The 18,322-nt window shown below is 56.5% G+C and overlaps 1 protein-coding gene across 3 annotated transcripts; it reads left to right on the top strand.

Annotated features, from left to right (window-relative positions):
• The first annotated feature begins 2,580 nt into the window (after positions 1 to 2,580).
• PDLIM4 (PDZ and LIM domain 4) lies at positions 2,581 to 17,636 on the top strand. 3 transcript variants are annotated; one of them, XM_017532461.2, is made up of 7 exons: positions 2,581 to 2,746; positions 7,863 to 8,014; positions 11,809 to 11,890; positions 16,228 to 16,403; positions 16,613 to 16,776; positions 17,095 to 17,212; positions 17,329 to 17,636. In XM_017532461.2, exons 1-7 carry the CDS (start codon positions 2,654 to 2,656, stop codon positions 17,531 to 17,533), a joined length of 990 nt encoding a protein of 329 aa, XP_017387950.1. In that variant the 5' UTR covers positions 2,581 to 2,653; the 3' UTR covers positions 17,534 to 17,636. The 3 variants fall into 3 exon arrangements, with proteins under 3 accessions (XP_017387950.1, XP_017387951.1, XP_037595857.1); XM_037739929.1 differs by lacking the exon at positions 2,581 to 2,746 and adding an exon at positions 5,525 to 6,153; XM_017532462.2 differs by lacking the exon at positions 17,095 to 17,212.
• Positions 17,637 to 18,322: the final 686 nt, after the last annotated feature.

The following is an 18,322-nucleotide window of genomic DNA, read 5'->3' as shown; positions in this document are numbered from 1 at the left end:
AGACACAGCCCCTGCCCTTATGGATGCCTTGACCCAGCCCTGAGCAGGACTTGGCATATGGAAAGCACTCAATATGTATTTATGCACAGAAGAAGAATGCATGAAATAAGCAGTCTGGTTATTCCCAGCAGCACAGGCGCCTGGTGGGTGTACAGTAAATACGTGAAGGCCACCAGGTCAGAGGTAAGGTGTGACCTGTCCACAACACATCCCCACCTTGAAGAAGGCTTCCAGACCCTGTGGCTGCCCTAGGACTTGGTACTCCAGCATGATAGGGTCTCAGGAATACAGCAATCTCCCAGACTAAGGCCATTACAGGGGAAAAGGAAATCTGAGGGCTTCAAATAAAGAAGTTTTGGGAGAGCTGGAGAAGCCACAGAAGCTGCAGCTTGTCTGACCTGCTGCCTAGAATTCAGGGTACCTTAGGAGTGGGTTCATACTATGGCCCCTAACAAGGGCCACCCCCAAACTCCAGGTACACAGCCTGACCCTGGTATCTTCCCTGTGTGAAGGCACAGTCAGAAGTAAACCTGATGTTCTCTTAAGTCAAGGATGTCATCACGAGCCCATGTGAGGGATGACTGGCCTGGACCTGGATCCTGTATCATTCCAATCTGTCCAGACACTGCACAATGCAATGGGGAAGTCAATGGACCAGATTCTAAAAAACGTCCTCCAGAGTCCCTACCCTGCCTTCACCCCCAACCCTGTAACAGAAGCCTTTCGAGATGGATTACACTACCCAGAGACTGAGGGGCCAGGAAGGTCATATTCAGGAGGACCACTTCACATTCCCCCTGACAGAAGTAAATGGGTAATGAGGGAATTTCAGGATGGAGGCAAGCAGTGTGGGCAGTTTTGAGGGTATAAAACTGGGGGAAGCAAGCAATGTCGAAAGAGGAGTTTCAGGAATCCACTGTGAGATGCATTGGGTGGAAGCTTATGCAGACCCTTGAGGATCCCTTCCCCTCAGCAAAGCTCTGCACTGTTTACATTCACTAGGACTCTTGGAGTCCAGCTAAGGGACCTCTGACCACAGGCCATGCTGTACACCCAGCTCTCAGGACAGTCAGTGAAAGGGATGGCTGCCTCCCACTTTCTACCCCAATTAGTAGGGTCTAAGTCCTGGGGAGCTTCTGGCCTACAGACCTCAGAGAGACCATGCAGGGACTAGTTCTCCTGCTGGCCCTTCCACCTTTGTCTACTTGGAGTCCAACTCTGCATAGGGCTGAGCAGAAACCTCCTGCACCACAGAGTGATGGAGAACAGCCCAATGGCTGGTGCGCTAATGGATTCAGACACCCCAAACGCACCACACTCCCATTTACACACCACTACCACACACCACTTGTTTCTCTCCCAGCTGAACAGATAGCAGCATCTTGCCTCCCACAGAGACACCCACATTCTACCCTGAAGGGCCCCTCCCCTCCTTGGACTGCCCTAGGTTTGCGCCTCTCAAGTAGTCCGCCTCTTTGGGGGTTGCAGAGACCCAGTGGGCACATCTCACCCCACCACCTGTGAGGAGCCCAAGAACAGGGCCCTTATCACAGTTTGGCTAAAAGGCAACAGAGGTTCGTTAGGGATGTGGGCTAAATTAGAGGCCCTCACAGGGTCTGGAGAAGCAAATGGTGTCTCCCTGATGCAGCCAGACAGAAGGGCCGGGAGAGCCAGTGGGTGGGTGGTGGTGCCATGGTGCCTGCAGTGGCTGTTCAAGGACACCCCAGAGGATAATGGCTGGGAATGGAGAGAAGACCTTGGAGAGAGAAGGGCCCAAGGTGAAGAGCTGCACATATTTCTTCCCTTCACACTGCACAGCCACGACCCCAGGTGCTCCAGCTGCTCCTTTCTCCGGAGACCTGGGGAAACGAAGCTCCTGGCAAAGGACGAGGGGAGAGGGCTGTGCAGACCGGGAGGTGGCCTGCAAGGAGCCTGTGAGCAGCAAGAGAAGCCCTGAGTGTCCTGGGGATGCAGGGACACCTTCCTTCCAGATGCAAGTCAGGGGCCCTCTCTTCCAGGAAGCCTTACTGGTCTCCACAAACTACCCTGAGGACCCTTCTGCGTCCACTCCCATGCTCTGCGCTACCTGCTGTCGTCTTGGGTCTGCGTCTCTGACCCAGTGCTGCGCAGGCCCTTGGTTCAGAGGGCTCTTGGTTCAGCGGGCTCTTCACACGACAGGATGGGCCGCAGGTTTGCAAGGAGGACCCCTGAGGAGAATCTGAGCTGGGCGCAGCCCCATCCCTCAAGTGGGCCCCCCAGTCCTTCCTAGGGCTGGAGCACCGCCCCTAGAAGGGACTTCAAAGGGCCGGTGTCGGCAGCCGGGTTTGGGTCCGCCGCCCGCAGATCTGAGGCCTGAAGCAGGATCCAGGCCGTCGGGGCCGTCCAAACCCGGGGGTCTCTTGAGAGCTGGCTGGAGGTGCCGGGTTGCAGGCAGCCGGGACTGAGGGCGGGTCCTCAGAGCCCCCGAAGTGGGAGGGTCGGGCCGGCCACGGGGCCAATCCGGGCGCGCCGGGCGCGCCGGGAGCGGGGGCGGGGGCCGGGCCGAGGGAAACGGGGACGGGCGGGCCGGGGGCGGGGCGCGGCGTCCAGGCGGCGGCGGTGGCGGCGGCTCCTCAGAGTCCGGCTCAGACTCCGGCTGCGGCTCCGGCCCGCGATGCACCATTCCGTGACCCTGCGCGGGCCTTCGCCCTGGGGCTTCCGCCTGGTGGGCGGCCGGGACTTCAGCGCGCCCCTCACCATCTCGAGGGTGAGTCCGGCGGCTGCGGGGCGGCAGAGCGGTCCCGGGTCTGAGACCGGGTCCTCGCGGTCCGCCCGGGACCCAGATCCCCTAGGTATCCGAGGTATCCGAGGCTGGAAGGCGGAGGGTTGGCCTGGGTGTCCCGCACGCTGTAGAGGCGGCTTCCAGGCAGGGCAGGCAGCCCCAGCCGCCCTCCTCCCGCGCTGGGCCTGCCTGCCAGATCCCGCGGAGAGTCTCCCAAGAGTTCACGCACCGGCCTCCGCGCTGGCCTCATCTACGGGTAGCCGCTGTGGACCCGGGAAGGACCGGCAGAGATGGGCCAGGGGTCTAGACAGCCCTACAGAGGCCCAGAAACTTTTCAGACTCATCCCTGCCTGAAGATCTGGGGCAAAATGATTTAGAGCCCCCCTCCCCTATCAAGGGTCGCTGCCTGCAGAGCTGGGTGACCCTGGGAGGTCTGGGGTCCTCGCTGAATCCGAGAAGTGAAAGGTCCATCCACTTCCCACTTTGATGTGAGTCAGTTTCTCATTCATGACCTCAGTCACCCTAAGGAGAAGTGACTAGGAGGAATTTTTGGCTTCCAGGGGAAAGGGAGCCTTAATTGTGAGGTTGTGAGACCCCTCCCCGCAAGACAACACAAAGCCAGGGGCTGGGATAGCCTCAGGCCAGTTCTTCAAGTTTCCCAGGGCCCTGCCTTGCCCCAAGCTTGGGACAGAGGAGGAAAAGGAGTGGGCACAGCCCTGGAGGGTGGCTGCTCTGAGGATAGAGGAGTGGAAGAGGTGACTCAGGCCCTGCTTGAGGGGGTGCCTGTCTAGGGGAGACAGGATCCTGGCCCATGTGGAGGGGCAGAAGAGAGGACTCAGACCCTGTCCTTGGGAGTCCCAGCCTAAGGGACAGAAGAGGAGAGAACCCAGGCCCTGCCCTTGGCGGCTCTCAGTCTGGAAGGAGCAGAGGAGATGACCTGGGACGATCTGAGGGCCATCCCTTGCTCCCACACAGGCTGATCTTGTCTTTGGGGGCTATGTTAGAGTCACAGAGAAGCACCTTACCCCACCCTACTGCTACCTCTTGCAATGGGGGCTGGGTTGAGCTGGCTGGGCTTTCAGAGACTTCTCTCCAGTTCTTGGGAGGGGGTGGGCACCGGGTGGAGCGTGGAATCATGGAATCCCATTTCTGGGGGCCAGGGTGACAGGCAGGCCCAGCTGTCCTAGGAGGCTTCCCACATCTGCCCTTACTGCCAGGTCTCTGGGGCGGAGTGAGGTGGGCCTTCAACACATCGCGGAGCCTTTCATCTCCCGCTTATGGGATTCCTGCTGTGTGTGTGTGTGTGTGTGTGTGTGCACGCGCGTGTGTGCGTGTACGCACACGCAAGCCTCTGTGTCTGCTTGTGTGTGTCATGCTGTGTGTCCGCTGAGGGGGCTGGTGGGGGCACTAGGCCGGCTGGCCAGGCACCCTGGGCGTGAGGCCGCTGACAGGCTCAGTGGCGGCGGCTGACGGCTGCAGGCGGCAGGGAGCTGAGACATCTGTTGCCCACGCGGCTGCCTGCCCGCGGAGGATAGGCCCCCACACGTCACAGCCCCAGCTACGGCAGCAGCGGCAGCAGCAACGGCCTTGTTTGGAGCTGACTGGAGATGCAGGCCTCAGGCAGGCAGGCAATCTGGGAGAGGGTTTGCCAGGAAGAGCCTCCCTTGTCCCCCAAAGTCACGCGGCAGCAACTCAGGCCCAAGGAGCCAGGATGGCTGAGATTGGGTTTGGGTGGGATCTGGGGAGATTTCCAGCACTGGAGAGGCACAGGCTGCAGCTTGCCTAGCAGGTACCTCCAGGGCAGGTCTACAGGGACTGAAGATATGTGGGAGTGTCTTTACCAAGGGGGCTCAAGATCCAGCCCCTCTCTTGTTTCCAGGGCCTCTCCTATCCCGGACCTGGTAGGGAAGGCCAGCCTCACACAGACAGGGAGGAGGCTATAGGCCCGGCAGTGCTCAGGGCTTGCAGTCTCAGCCCATGAAGCCTTGGGGAGCCCCAAGAACATCATCTGGGGCTCCTTCCCCTCAGTGGGAGATGAAAGGTTCAGGATATGTTCAAGGCCCACCTCATTCGGCCCCAGGGACCTGGCAGTGAGGGCTATAATGATGGCTGTCCTCGGCCAAGCATCCAGGGTGTGCCAGGCCCCACCCTAATGGGTGTTGGTAACAGCTCCCTCCCGGGAACCAGTCCCTGGAATGAGCACCACCTTATGCCCAGCCTCCTTTGGGGGCTTTACATGCCCTGATTTTCTCAAGTAGTCCTTAACAACAGCCTTTAGAAGTAAGGACTCCCTCTGGCCTTACACAGATGGAGACGCAGGCACAGAGAGGCTAATGTAAAAGACCCAGAGAAGTAGAGTGGAGACAGGAGGAATCCAGGCAGTCTGGAGTTTGCTGTGACTGTGCGGGACAATGTGGCACCTGGTTCTGACTTGGTCTCCCAGCCCACAACATCTAGGCTGGTGGAGCAGGGGCTGGGAATGCAGCCACTACCGGTGAGGGGCTGATTCATGCCCTTGCCACGTACCTCACTTCACTGTTCCTCTCTCTGTTCCTTCTTTCTGTTTATCTTGTACTTAGGTGCTAGGGGGATCAGCCTGAACTCCAGTCTGTCCTGTGACTTCCCTGCTTAGAGCCCTCCATGGTTTCCAGCCACCCAGGAGAAATGCCAGCTTCCCACCCAGGTGTACAAGACTCTGCAAGATCTGGTCCCTGCCTCTTTTCTGACTTCATCTCTTCCACTCTCCCCTCACTAATGATGCTTGGGCCATACAACCCTCCTACTTTCTCTCCAGATATGCCGTTATACGTGTTGGTCCTTCTGCCTGGAACAGCCTCTCCCTGGGACACTCTCTCTTCACTCACCTCTTTTGGAAGAAAAGTACAGGTGTTAAGAGCATAGTTTTAAATTTGGAACCAGGTGGCCTCGATTGAAATCTTGATTCAGTCTTTTATCAATTAACTATCCTCTGCTTCTCGGGACCTCGGTTTCCTCATCTAGGAAATGGGCTTGCTTTCAGGATTAATGAGATAATGCATGTAAAGGTGGCTGAGACAGTCACAATTTCCTGGCCTCATGCCCTCTCTGACCTGAACTCCCCTAGCTCAGTAGTACTGGCAGCATCCCAGCCACCCCTGCTTTCAAGAAACTTCCTCCACCCACAGAAGCCTGAATGTACCCCTTGTGCTGGCTGAGTCATCCTGCCGCAGTTAGCCGCCCCCTAAAGAAAGATTTCTCTCTGGTGTGGGGACTAGGGCATGGCACCCCTCCCCCAAGCTTCTCTTTCTTCATCTGTAAAATAGAGACGAGAACAGCCTCTGCCATACCAGGTGGTTGAGGGGTTGCTGTGAGCTAGTTATGGGTAAAGCATGGAGCCCAGGCCCTGGCACAAGGCAAGTATCCATAAAGGGGAGGAGGCCGGAGGAGGGCCTTGAGGGGAGGGTGGGATGGTACAAAGTGTGTGTCTCCCCCAGGATGACAGGCTTGCACAGGTACCCAGGCCCTACAAGTAAACATTAATGATGGGATGGTTGGCTAAAGGTGTCATGCTTCAGAACGTCACCTTGGGCAGTGCCAACATCAGGCCTCCAGCCAAGGAGCTGCCAGCACATCAGGTTTATCTACTCACTACTGAGACCTGGCTGAACTGAGCCTGGCTGGGCTTCCAGGAGTTCCCACCAGTAGGAGCTCCCATCCAAAAGAACGGGGTTACTGGCAGCTCTTGAACCAGCTGGGCACTAGCTGGAGAGGCTGGGTAGGAAATCTATTTCTAAAGGCTTTGTTGGGACCAGGGCAGGGTGAGGGGTGCTCTATTGCCTAGATTCCCCTGGTTTGCCTATGTAGGTCTCTCTGTGAGTCTAACTCCACCCCCTGTCCTACCCTTCTTTAGTTGACCAGCATTGTAAGAGCTTCCAGATGTGAACACTGCTTGACCCTGAGGGGTCAGTAGTGCACTGAGGCCTGAGTTCCTGTCCTGCAGGAAAAGTAGAGGTAGAACTCTGACCCCCAAGTCCAGACTGGCAACTGGAACTGGATAGCCCTGGACTTGCCCAGGGAGGTGATGTTCAGATCTTCCCTTTATTTATTTATTTAGAAATGGTGTCTTGCTCTGTCGCCAGGCAGAAGTGCAGTGGCACGATCTTGGCTCACTGCAACCTCTGACTCCCTGGTTGAAGCAATTCCTCTGCCTCAGCCTCCTGAATAGCTGCGACTACAGCATCTGCCACCACGCCCAGCTAATTTTTCTATTTTTAGTAGAGATGGGCTTTCACTATGTTGGCCAGGATAGTCTTGATCTCCTGACCTCGTGATTTGCCCACCTTGGCCTCCCAAAGTGCTGGGATTACAGGCATGAACCACTGCACCCAGAAGACCTTCCCACTTTAATTATAATGCAGTATTAACATGAACAATTTAAGGGGGAAAGGTGGGAGCAAACAGGGTAGTGAGATCCCAGAGAGGCTCCTGGAGGAAGTGGCATCTATGCTGAGACCTGGAGGATGAGGGTGTGGGAGTCAAAGGAAGAGTATTCCAGGTAGAGAGATCAGCTTTTGCAGAAGTGTGGAGGTGAGCGACATATGGTACCTATAAGCCCCCCCATAGACATTTAGATGGTCTGGACAAAATGTGGGTGTGGAGGTGGGGATGAGAGATGAGATCAAGTAAGTAGGAAGGCAAAGTCACTAAGGGTTTGAATGTTAGGTCAAGGGGTATAGTCTGTCTGGGTGGGGCCTTGTCTATGTAGGGTATCTGTGACATGTCCATGCTCTGTATGTATCTGTGAGCACATATGTCTCCATGTGTCTCTGTGTCTCCTGCGTGTCCTTGGGCACATATCTAGGCTGCAGGAGCCCAGAGGAAGCCCTTCTCATATACCTCCATTCCCTGTGAGGCCTCCAGGTGTTGGAGTTGGAGGTATTTCCAGCAAGGCTGCAGCCAGGCTACATGGGGACCTCAACCAGCCTCTCGGTTTGCCCATCCACAGGCTATGCTGGTAGCAGGCCACCCTGGCTAGGTTCTGAGGTTGGAGGAGGTCTAGAGCAGAGACCACAGTAAGGCTACATCATGACTGTGCCCAGCCATCTGGCCTGTCTGCCCGCAGGTCCATGCTGGCAGCAAGGCTGCATTGGCTGCCCTGTGCCCAGGAGACCTGATCCAGGCCATCAATGGTGAGAGCACCGAGCTCATGACACACCTGGAGGCACAGAACCGCATCAAGGGCTGCCACGATCACCTCACACTCTCTGTGAGCAGGTATGTGCAGGGTGGGCTGGGCTGGGAGGATGGAGGGACCACGTGGGCAGTTATGGGCAGCCAGCATATTGGGTGAGCCCAGCTTCACACAGCCTCTCTGCTTCACCTTCTGGGTGCTCCATCCAGACACAGTCCCAAGGAATAGCACTTTCATGAGGTCCTGGCAGATACTGTTTAAAGCTACAGGTAGCTTAAGAAGGGAAGAAATACCCTTTTAATTTAGGCTAGAAGTGTGTTGGGGCACTTATGGCAAGTGCTGCAGGCGACTGTAATAAGACCTTCAAAAGCCTCTGGGACATTTGTGTCAGTCCTTTCCCCTCCCCTGAGTGACCAGCTTGATGACCATTTCAAAGTAGTTTCTTATGCAACACCTCACTTAACTGTCATTTACCAACTTAAAAAAGGTAAAACCTACTATAGTCCCCACTTCACAGATGAGACAAGTGAGGCTCAGAAAGGTTAGAAGGTGCTTAAAGTCACACAGAGAGGGAGTGGGATAGCAAAATTTGACCTCGGGGCTTTCTCCTAAGACTACAGACCCTTCACTTGGCTGCTGACCACTCCTACCAGCCCCACAGCTGTCCCCACCATGGCCCACACCTCTGCCCTGGTTAAATCTGGATTTGGGAAAAGTTCCTGCTATGGACTGTGTAATGCTGTGTAGCCTACCAAATAGGGGAGGACAGTGGGTTTCCAAGCCCCATCAATGGTCCTGGGATGGAAGGTCCAGCAGGGGACTGGGTAAGGGAACCTAGCCTTGCTCAAGTCCTGGGTCTTTACTCAGCTCTGAGAAGCAGTTGGCCTAAGCCCGGCTGAGTGGGATCTCCCCGCTCCCCAGCCCCACCTTGATCCACAGAAATCAGGCATAATTTATCAGCTCTGCCATGTTCACTCCTGACAGGGACTTTCACAACCCCCCATGGAAGGGTGTGGGCGAAGCCTCCCAAACCACAACACAGCTAACTATGCCTCTGAGCTGGCAGGGTGGGAGGTGAGCCACTGGCTCGGAGCCATTAAACATAGTGGAAAGGCCTGTGAGGGAGCCTCTGTTTGTGCTTGGCCCATGGCCAGGTCTGGGTTGGGGTCAGGATCCCTGACTGTGCCCTTGGCACTGAGTGGGCCCAGCTGCAAGTCCAGGACCTTATATGCTCTACCTGGCACATGGTGAGGATGCCCCAGCTTTGGAGTTCAGCAAAGCTGGTCCTCATCCAGCCTCTGGAGCCTTAGGTGCCCAGATGACATCTATGAGCCTGGGTTTCCTTTCCCATAGATGGATCACATTCATCACCCTCCTCCACACTGAGATACGGACTGGATGGGGGAAATGTCAGCACTACTCTGCCCACGAGTGGCCTCTGAAGCCTCTCCACTTGGCTGGGATCCTGGCCCCTGACTCACCTCAAGCCTTGACTCTGTGTGGCTGAATAAGGGCAGCCCTAGTCGTAGTGGGGAGGAGTGCCTGAGAGGGGGCCTGAGTCAGGAGCTTCCCAGAGTGTATGATGTCAGCGGAGGGTTGTGGGGTGGAGATCCCCCTCTTTCTTTCCTTCCTTCCTTCCCCTGTCCTTTGTTCCAAACCAAGCATGGATGGAGCCAGAGGTTCACTGACCTGTTCTACTCTGGGCATTTATCCCCAAAATGTCACTGGCCATGGAGCAGATAAGAGCACATTCTCTACTATCACAGAGCTGGTTTGAGAATTATGCTGTGTTGACACATAAAATTACACATAAAAGAGAGAGAGGGAGAGAGAACTATGCTGTGCTCCAGCAAGTGATTTAATCTCTTGAGCCCATAATATCCTCAATCAAAATTAGGGACTATCTTGTGAACTGGACATTGAGTGACGATGATGTAACAGGCCTGCTCAGTCAGAGTGAAAATCTGAGTCCTGCCCTGTAGCCTCCATCTCCAACCCTCACACATGCAGACTCTGGGGGATCAAGATATGAGGGCCACCTTGACCCTCAGAGCCAACATTTCTTCTCCTGGACACCTTCCCACTTGTAAGCTTTTTGACTCTGCTCCCTATCTTGCCTGCTATGCCAGGACCTATGCCTAAACCCCAAAGACACTCCTCCCTGTCCCCGCAACACACAGATACATGGCAAGGGCTCTGCAGGGAATCAGCCTGGTGAGCTGGCTAGAGCGAGCTACTCTGTGCTCTCACTCCCAGGGTTCTACTAAAACCAGCTTCCCTATGTGCCCTCTTGTATACAGAGAGCTCTAATCCCCCACTGACTTCCCCACAGAATGAAAAGTGTATCAAAGGCCCAGCTTCCCCACTGAGCTTATTTTGCTTTGAGCCCAAAGCCAGGCATCCAACAATCCAAGCAAAACCATACTTCCTAGGCATGTTCTATTGGTCCAGGACCTTCCTGACATCAACTCCAACAGTGAGGCCACCAATAGAGTCCCTGTTGTCCATCACATGTGGTCCAAGGTACCTTTGCACGGCCTACCCTTTGGCTGTCATTTTAAGATCCCAGCCTGGGATGGGGGATGACACATGATTAAGCCCTTCATTCTGATCTGATGCACTGAACCACGTTAATGGCTCTGGGTACTTTGTGCCCTCTGACCCTTAAACCTCAGGCTTGTACTGCTCTTTTGAGCAGACCTTCAGGGAAGTATAAGGCCAAATAGCCACACAAGATATCTCAGCTTTATTCCAGAGGATCTCTGAGTAGGTAGAGGCCACAGTTAGAGCTGTGAGTTAGAGTAGCCACTTGGGAGCCTGGTTAAGAGGGTTAGAGACAGAGACTATGGGGCTGATGTTGCCCTGGGGCAGCAGAGCTCTATCGGCCAGGGCCTGGAAGGCTGTGGAGTAGAGAGGTAGCCTGCAAGGGACTACAGAAGGGGCAAAAGCGAGGAAGTACAGAGTGAGTATGGACCATAGGCGTAGACGGATTATTAAAACCCTCTACTGAAGGTGTAGAGAGGCAAGGGTAAGCTGCTAGATCAGTAGTGATACCTCGAGAAGCCTCAGGAGGCCTCTTGGGGTGAGTTGGAGGACATTATTCCCCTTTGGTCTAACCAGGCTCACTTCACACCCACCTGCCAGTCCAGTGTCCATGCCCCTTCCCGGCCTGCCTTCTCACAGGGCTACTGAGTGACAATGCTGGGGTCCAGGCATGTAGCCTCTTGGCCTGCCTGCCCTGCTTATGGCAGGTTTACGATGTTTTTCTCCCTCCTGAGTGGTGTTTGGCTTTTGGTTTCTATGGTGAAGCAGGAATTTCCTAATGGCCTGTTTCCCATCTGGGCTGGGCAGACTCGTTGATGACTCTGCCGGAGGCAGCAGCAGAAGGAAAGACACACCCCTCACAGCCTCCATTCCACCTCCCCCAGAGCTGATGGAAGCCTGACCCCACAGCCCACCAGAGGCTGTAGATACCCAGGGGATGAGTGGATAGGCTCCTAGCTGGTCAATCTGTGAGGCCTGGCTTGCCGTGCTGTGAGCTGGGCCTCTTTGAGCTGAGCTTCTGTAGGCCACGAAGAGGGTGGAAGTGTGGGGAAGCTGCAGAGCCTCTGTTGCAACATCTCCAGGAAGAAGACCAGAGAGGGATTGGGCAGAGCTGTTGGGGATGGAAGCATATAGCCCTGCTCCAGGAGGATGGCAGATCTAGTGTTGTGGTTCATTGCCACAACAGTCACCATTGCAGTATAGCGGAAAGCACTGGAGTGGTGTCTTTCTACCTGTAGAGCACTAGCCCAGAGCCCAGCCCATCTTGATCCTGGCTCCCGGGCATGGTGGGCATGGTAGGAAACATATCTGACCATCACAATTTCTGCTGCAGGCCTGAGGGCAGGAGCTGGCCCAGTGCCCCTGATGACAGCAAGGCTCAGGCACACAGGATCCACATCAACCCTGAGGCCCAGGTATGTACAGACACTGCCTGGCCTGGCCTGGCCTGGCTGAGTGAGCCCAGGGCAGAGAGGACAGCATGCAGGTTCACCTACAATGAGTCTCCGCACCGGGGCTCTCAGATACAAAAGACAAGAGACTGAAGCAGAAGGTTTCTCTGCACCATGCCCATACCTCATTCCCTGTTCCTCAGATGAGCACCTGTTGTGGACTCTGTCTCTACTCCAGGCAATCCTGGATTCTGGACCAAGGTGCTTATGATGGCCAGGAGCTGGGCTAGGCCTTGGTTGGGGTTATCACACACCCAGCTGGACTTTACTCTGGTGCCCAGTGATGCCAGACTAGGAAGAAGTCACTGTGCTTGCAGCGGGGGGAGGTTAGTGGCAGTCTCAGGCTGTGGAGTGACCTCAGGCTATGGGACACTCCTCGGGGTGCCCTATCCAAGCCTGAAGTTCTCTGCTGGCCATCCCGTGGTGCTTCTAGCAGAACTCAGGATGCAGGCCTGTCTGCCCAGTCACCTTTCTGTGTGTTAACAGAAGTCATATCTCTGGCCCTGTCCTCAAGAAGAGTGAGGAGGCCAGGCTGGTCTAGGGCCTTGTTTTGCCATGGCATGAGGAGTAGCCAAGTGGGGATTATCCAGAGCCATCTCTGGGCCACAGAGTTTGGGCAAGGAGACAGGGATGGTCTGTGATAGAGCCAGAACCGTAGGTCCCAGCATGTAAGACCATGGCCTACGGGAATACTTTTGTCCACCCTGTCAACCTGGAAGAAAAGGGGCCAAGGCAAGGAGAGCCTTCACTGAACCAGAGGGAAGGATGTGCCCTGGCTTCTCCCTCACCTTCTACCACAATCCCATCTTGTCCTATCCCCTACCCTGTCTGGCTGACATCCCTGAAGCCAGAGGCTTACCACCTGCCAGGCAGTCCCCATTCTGTCAGGGGAAAGGTACTTAGAAGTTCTGGGCTAGGGGAAGCCAGGGACCAAAGAAGCCCAGAGTAGTCACTTGACTCAGACAAGGAGTCAAAGAGGGCTTCCTGGAGGAAGGGGTATTAAAGCCAAGACCTGAAGGCCTAGGAAGGGCAAAGCAGGCAAATGGGTACAGGAAGAGGAAGTGTGGCCCAGAGGCGAGTTCTCGTACCTCAGGTTCAAAGAAAAGAAAGGTCCAGGGGAAGGAAGGGCAAGATGGTAGGAATGAGAGGACAGAGGCAAGAGATGAGGTGGTGGGGCAGGGCTACAGAGAGGTTCTTGGGCTTCTCTATCCTGGACCTCAGGGATTAATGGCCATATCTGTGTCTCAGAAACTTGCTCTTGTGGCCCCACGGACCCCAGACCTTAGGGGCAGGGGTAGATGTTGGCATAGACAAATAAGCCAGGCTTGCCACGGGCCAGGCAGAGGGGAGCAGCATGGTGTGGGCCCCAAGCTCATGTGTAAGGCCCAGCCTCCCTCAGAGGCAGCAGTGCCAGGATGGATAGGACGGGATGGGAGGGGGTTTAGTCTTCCAGGAGAGGCTCAGGGCCGGTGGGCCTGGGGTGCTGGTGACTGTAGAGCAGCTCCCCATTCCCCCACACTTATTCTCACTGACTCCCTTGAAGACCAGGCTGCCAGAGGCTCAGACTGGAGAAGGAAGCAGTTTCCACAAGCACCAGGGCAGCCCCTCAGCTGCTGCCCCACTTTTGTACTTAAAAGGTCATGGGCTCCATGGGTGGTGACAAAAACACCCCACCCCGCCCCTGCAGGGCTGAGTCCTTGCTAACACAGACACAGGGCCCATTGTCCCCATGCTGTTCCTACCCTCTGCCTGAGTCGGGGTGTTGGGGAGGGGGTGGAGCGAGCTGGAGCCATCGGAGGAGGAGGAAAGCACAGTTGGCCCTGTGGCATAAAGTGCCCTGGCACACATCCCTGAGTGGGATGGGACAGGGCTAGCTGGAGCTTCAGGACCACCTTCCCCATGGGGCCATAGGAGAAGCTCCTTCTCCCAGGCCTTTTGTGGGAACACAGGAGGCACTTGGCACAGCCCAGGGTGGAGGAAGGCTAGTAATAAGGCAGGGTTTTCTGGAGGGAGTGGCAATTATGCTCAGAACCAGGTGATGGGGAGAAGCAAGCCAGGTGGGGCAGGCAGTCCTTGCACATTCAGCCTGTCCTCCCCAGACCAGCAGAGAACTGGAACTGAGCCTCTAGGAGATGGCACCTGTTCATCTGAACTCAGTGCCTGCCTCCATCCAAGTTGAGTGTCCCAAAGCAGGTAGGTACCTCCATTCTGCTGAAAAATCCACCAAAGTTTCAACAACAAAGTAGGCAGCAGACTGGTCCTCAGAGTGGAGGAGCATATGGTATGAGGCACACCATCCACAGAGGGGGAAAATCCAGGACTGTGGGCTCAGGAATTCCCCTGAAAGCCATTCATCCAACAAGTATGTGCTTTGTGCCAGGCACTGTGCAATTGTCTTATTTCATCTCTACAAGGAACCTGACGTGGAGACCATCACATTCTCCAGCTCATAGATAAAGAAACAGGTTCAGAGAGGTGAAATGACTTGCCCAGTTAGGGGATAACTCTGGGACTCAGACTAAAACTGAGGTAACCATGTGTGTCCTGGCCACTGAGTTCAGGCCTAAAGAGGCGGCTGCATGGGTGGCCGTGGGAGGGGCAATGGCTCTGACAACCCTGCAGTGGACCTCCGCACCCTGCTGGGCAGGAGTGAGTGAGGGCCTCCTTCCTCCCAGTCCCAGTCCCTCCAACTCCTCCCTTCCACCAAAGCTTCTGCCTGGAGGCCCAGCCCCACCCCCACTGGCCACAGACCATCTGGTACCCATTAGAGGCCAGGCCTGCCTGCCTGCCTGCTCCACAGTCACATGTATGAGAGTGCTCAGGTTTCTCAGGGGCTTTTGTTGGGCCTGATGCGGATAGGGGTCTTCCTGTCACTGCTGCATTGATGGGGGGCCACCTGGGCAGAAAGACCCTCCTCTTTGCCTGATGGGTTGGGAGAAATGGAGGGGTCCCACCCAACTGCTGGTCTGCCCATTCCCCAAGTTCCCACCCTGCAAAAAGTAGGAGACAGTCAGGGCAGAACCCCACAGGCTCAACTATGCCTCAGAGCTGTCTAAGTCCAAACCAGGGCTCTTCCTGCTACGATAGGCACCCTTTCCTGTCCACACTGGGCTCTCTGTCCACACTGTAGAGCAGAGAGGAGGTTTACATGTCCCTTCCCAGGCTGAGGCTAAGACTAACCCCATGGCCTGGACTCAGGCATCACCCTAAAATCAGGCTGCTCTGCCTGCCAGCCCAGTCTCAGCCATGGAGGCCACCATGGCCATCCCCAGGGTGACCAGTGCTGGCTCCAAGTCTATGTAACCATATACGTGTGGTTAGTAGTGTGTAAATAGACTGGCAAGTGCATATGTGTTGGCCTTATGCATGTGTGTGTGTGTCTTCAAAACATGCTTGTGAGAACATGCATGCCTCTGTTTACATTGCTGTGGGTGTGCTTGTGTGCACTTGCAAGCTGGGAATAGCACAGCTCTGGACTCTGCAAGGACAGAGATCCCCAGTCCCCACTCAGACCCATACCCACAGAGATACTGCCCCCTCCTCATGTCTGAGGGGGCAGGTTCAGAGCACCCCTCCCCAAATTGTTTCAGCCATGAGCACCAGACTGGCTGTTGGTAGTGAGGTAGAGAGCCTTGAGCCCTACCCTGGTCTCTGCCGCTCATCTGCTGTGCCTGCAGAAGGCTTCTCATTGTGGCCTGGAAAGCAGGAAATGGGGAACAGGAGCAGGACCAGAAGGGGCTGACCTCACAATGGCACTCGAGCCTCAGCCTGCCCAAAGGGTCTTGGATACACAACAATCAAGGGCCCTTCCTGGCTGCAGGACAGAGTTACCTTTTTTGAGTTCCTAGCCGTGGGCCCACCCAGTACCCACCACAGTTCAGGCAGGTGAGAAGGCTTGGCACCAGGACTACCTCTGCCAGCAGGCCACATACCCTGCTGTAGCCACACTGGCCTTAAAAGGCTTCTTGGAATAGGCCTGCCCTAGTACTATCCCTTCATGAGTGGTGGTGGGCAGAACCACTGCAGGGCTCACAAGCCCAGGCTGAGTCTGAGCTGCTCAGGTTTTTGTGTCTGACTTTCTATGGACATTTCTCATTTCTGCAAGGGCAGAACCAGTCCCCAGGCCCTACCCTTCCCTGGAAATCCCTTCCCTGGCTAAGCACCACAGGCCAGAGGCACCAGAGCAGAGGTGGCCAGCTGACATCCACCACCTGGCACAACAAAGCAGGGTAGAGGTGGGGTGGACAAGGAATGGCCAGAGGTCAGAGGGTCTCCCAGTGCCTTAGGCCTCTGTCTCACAGGATGGCAGTCCAACAACCAGCAGGCGGCCCTCAGGCGGGACTGGGCCAGAAGATGGCAGACCAAGCCTGGGATCTCCATACGGACAACTCCCTCACTTTCCAGTCCCTCACAATGGCAGCAGCGAGGCCACCCTGCCAGCCCAGATGAGCACCCTGCATGTGTCTCCACACCCCAGGTAACACAGAGATGCCTGTGGTGCCATGCCCAGAACCGATCTTAACCCCTGATCCCTCAAATCTCACTCTGTCCCATCCTGACCCCTGACACTTGATCCTTGGGTCTCAGCTGGTTGCATTATGACTCATAAACCTCACCAGACCCTGAGTGCACAGTGAAAGCTGGAACTGCATGCCTGTCCCTCCTCTATCTCTTTCTCCCTCCCAGCGCTGACCCAACCAGGGGCCTCCCGCGGAGCCGGGACTGCAGAGTCGACCTGGGCTCAGAGGTGTACAGGATGCTACGGGAGTCAGCAGAGCCCGTGGCTGCAGAGCCCAAGCAGTCAGGCTCCTTCCGCTACTTGCAGGGCATGCTGGAGGCCGGCGAGGGCGGTAAGACTCCTGCCACGTGTCCCCACCTGCCTTTCCCCTCCCTGCGGTGCCCTTGTTGCCCCCTAGCTACGCCACATCCCACCTCCCAGCACCCGCCCTCCTCGGTCTCTGCCGCCGGCCGGGTCCCACACCCTTGCTACGCCTTCGCTTCCTGATTCCCACTCCACTCCCTGTCGCTGCCCCTCACCCCACGACCGCCAAACCAGTTCCCCAGTCTCGGTGCCGATGGCCCCGGAAATGGGGCCCAACCAAACACCCCGCAGACATGGAGTTCTGACCTCCTCACCCCGTTCATGCCATCTACGCTCCGGGTTTCAGGAGAGCGGCCCGGGCCTGGCGGCCCCCGGAACCTCAAGCCCACGGCGGGCAAGCTGGGCGCTCCGCTGAGCGGCCTGCAGGGGCTGCCCGAGTGCACGCGCTGCGGCCACGGCATCGTGTGAGTACCCGCCCCCGCTGCCCCTCCCGGACCCCAGCCCTCCAGGGCCCTGGATGCGGGCGCCGTCGCGAACCCGGCAGTCACTCGACACTGTCCTTTCTCCTTCCCCTCATCAGGGGCACCATCGTCAAGGCGCGGGACAAGCTCTACCATCCCGAGTGCTTCATGTGCAGCGACTGCGGCCTGAACCTCAAGCAGCGTGGTTACTTCTTTCTGGACGAGCGGCTCTACTGTGAGAGTCACGCCAAGGCGCGCGTGAAGCCGCCCGAGGGCTACGATGTGGTGGCGGTGTACCCCAACGCCAAGGTGGAACTCGTCTGAGCTGGGACTCCGCTCCCGCCCCTGCTTCTTAAGGTCCCTGCTTGGCCCGTGTAAATATGTTTCGCCCTGTCCCTCTAATAAAGTTCCTCTGCTCGGCCTTGAACCTGCCACCAAGCCTGCCACCCTCCTGCGAGGGCCATGGTTCTGAGTGCAGTAGTATCTGCTCAGATGCCAGGCCTGCCCTGGGCTCAGGGTGCAATGATGAGCAGAACAGGTACCGTACTGCCCTGAAGAGGGCCACAGCCTGGGTGGAAGGCAGACCTGAATCACTATGGGGCAGCTCTAGTAATACGAAGACGAAGGCGAGGTCTGGGGTGCTGCGTGCGCCGCGGCAACAGAAGGCCTGACCAGGGTGGGGCCAGGGAAGGTGATAGCTGAGAACTAATAGATGAGGAAGGCACGAACTCTACACGGCGGGGGCGGGGGGAGGTGGGGGAGCTGTGTGTGCAAAGGTGGTGGGGGGAGCTCGAGAAAGAACTCTGTAGCCATCATCGGCACTAGCTGAGGCGGCCCCTTGCAGCCTCAGGAGCAGTCACTCCCCTGGAGAGCGTGACTTGAGCATGGAGATCACCCGGGCCGCCGTGGGGCGTCCACATTTCCTGGCATTCTCTCTTCCGGTTTCTTCCACCCACGCACACTTTATTCTCCTCCAAGACCCCTTTTTCTTCGCCTTCCTCTCTACCCCACCAGGGGGCGCGCTTAATTTTCTAGACAGAGACGAGAAGGAGGGTTTAGAAAGAAAAGAACACTTGCCCAGGGGCTGCTTTGCCCTCCAAAAGGCTCCCTCCT

This window comes from Cebus imitator, unplaced genomic scaffold, assembly GCF_001604975.1.
Source record: "Cebus imitator isolate Cc_AM_T3 unplaced genomic scaffold, Cebus_imitator-1.0 Scaffold76, whole genome shotgun sequence".
Lineage (NCBI taxonomy): Eukaryota > Metazoa > Chordata > Mammalia > Primates > Cebidae > Cebus > Cebus imitator.
This window is presented reverse-complemented; position numbering and strand designations above follow the sequence as displayed.

Coding starts and splice junctions, on each gene's coding strand:
- PDLIM4 (XM_017532461.2), top strand. CDS start 2,654: ATGCACCATTCCGTGACCCTGCGCGGGCCTTCGCCCTGGGGCTTCCGC. Junction 2,747..7,862: donor CGCCCCTCACCATCTCGAGG/GTGAGTCCGGCG, acceptor GTCTGCCCGCAG/GTCCATGCTGGCAGCAAGGC. Junction 16,777..17,094: donor GCTGGAGGCCGGCGAGGGCG/GTAAGACTCCTG, acceptor TCCGGGTTTCAG/GAGAGCGGCCCGGGCCTGGC.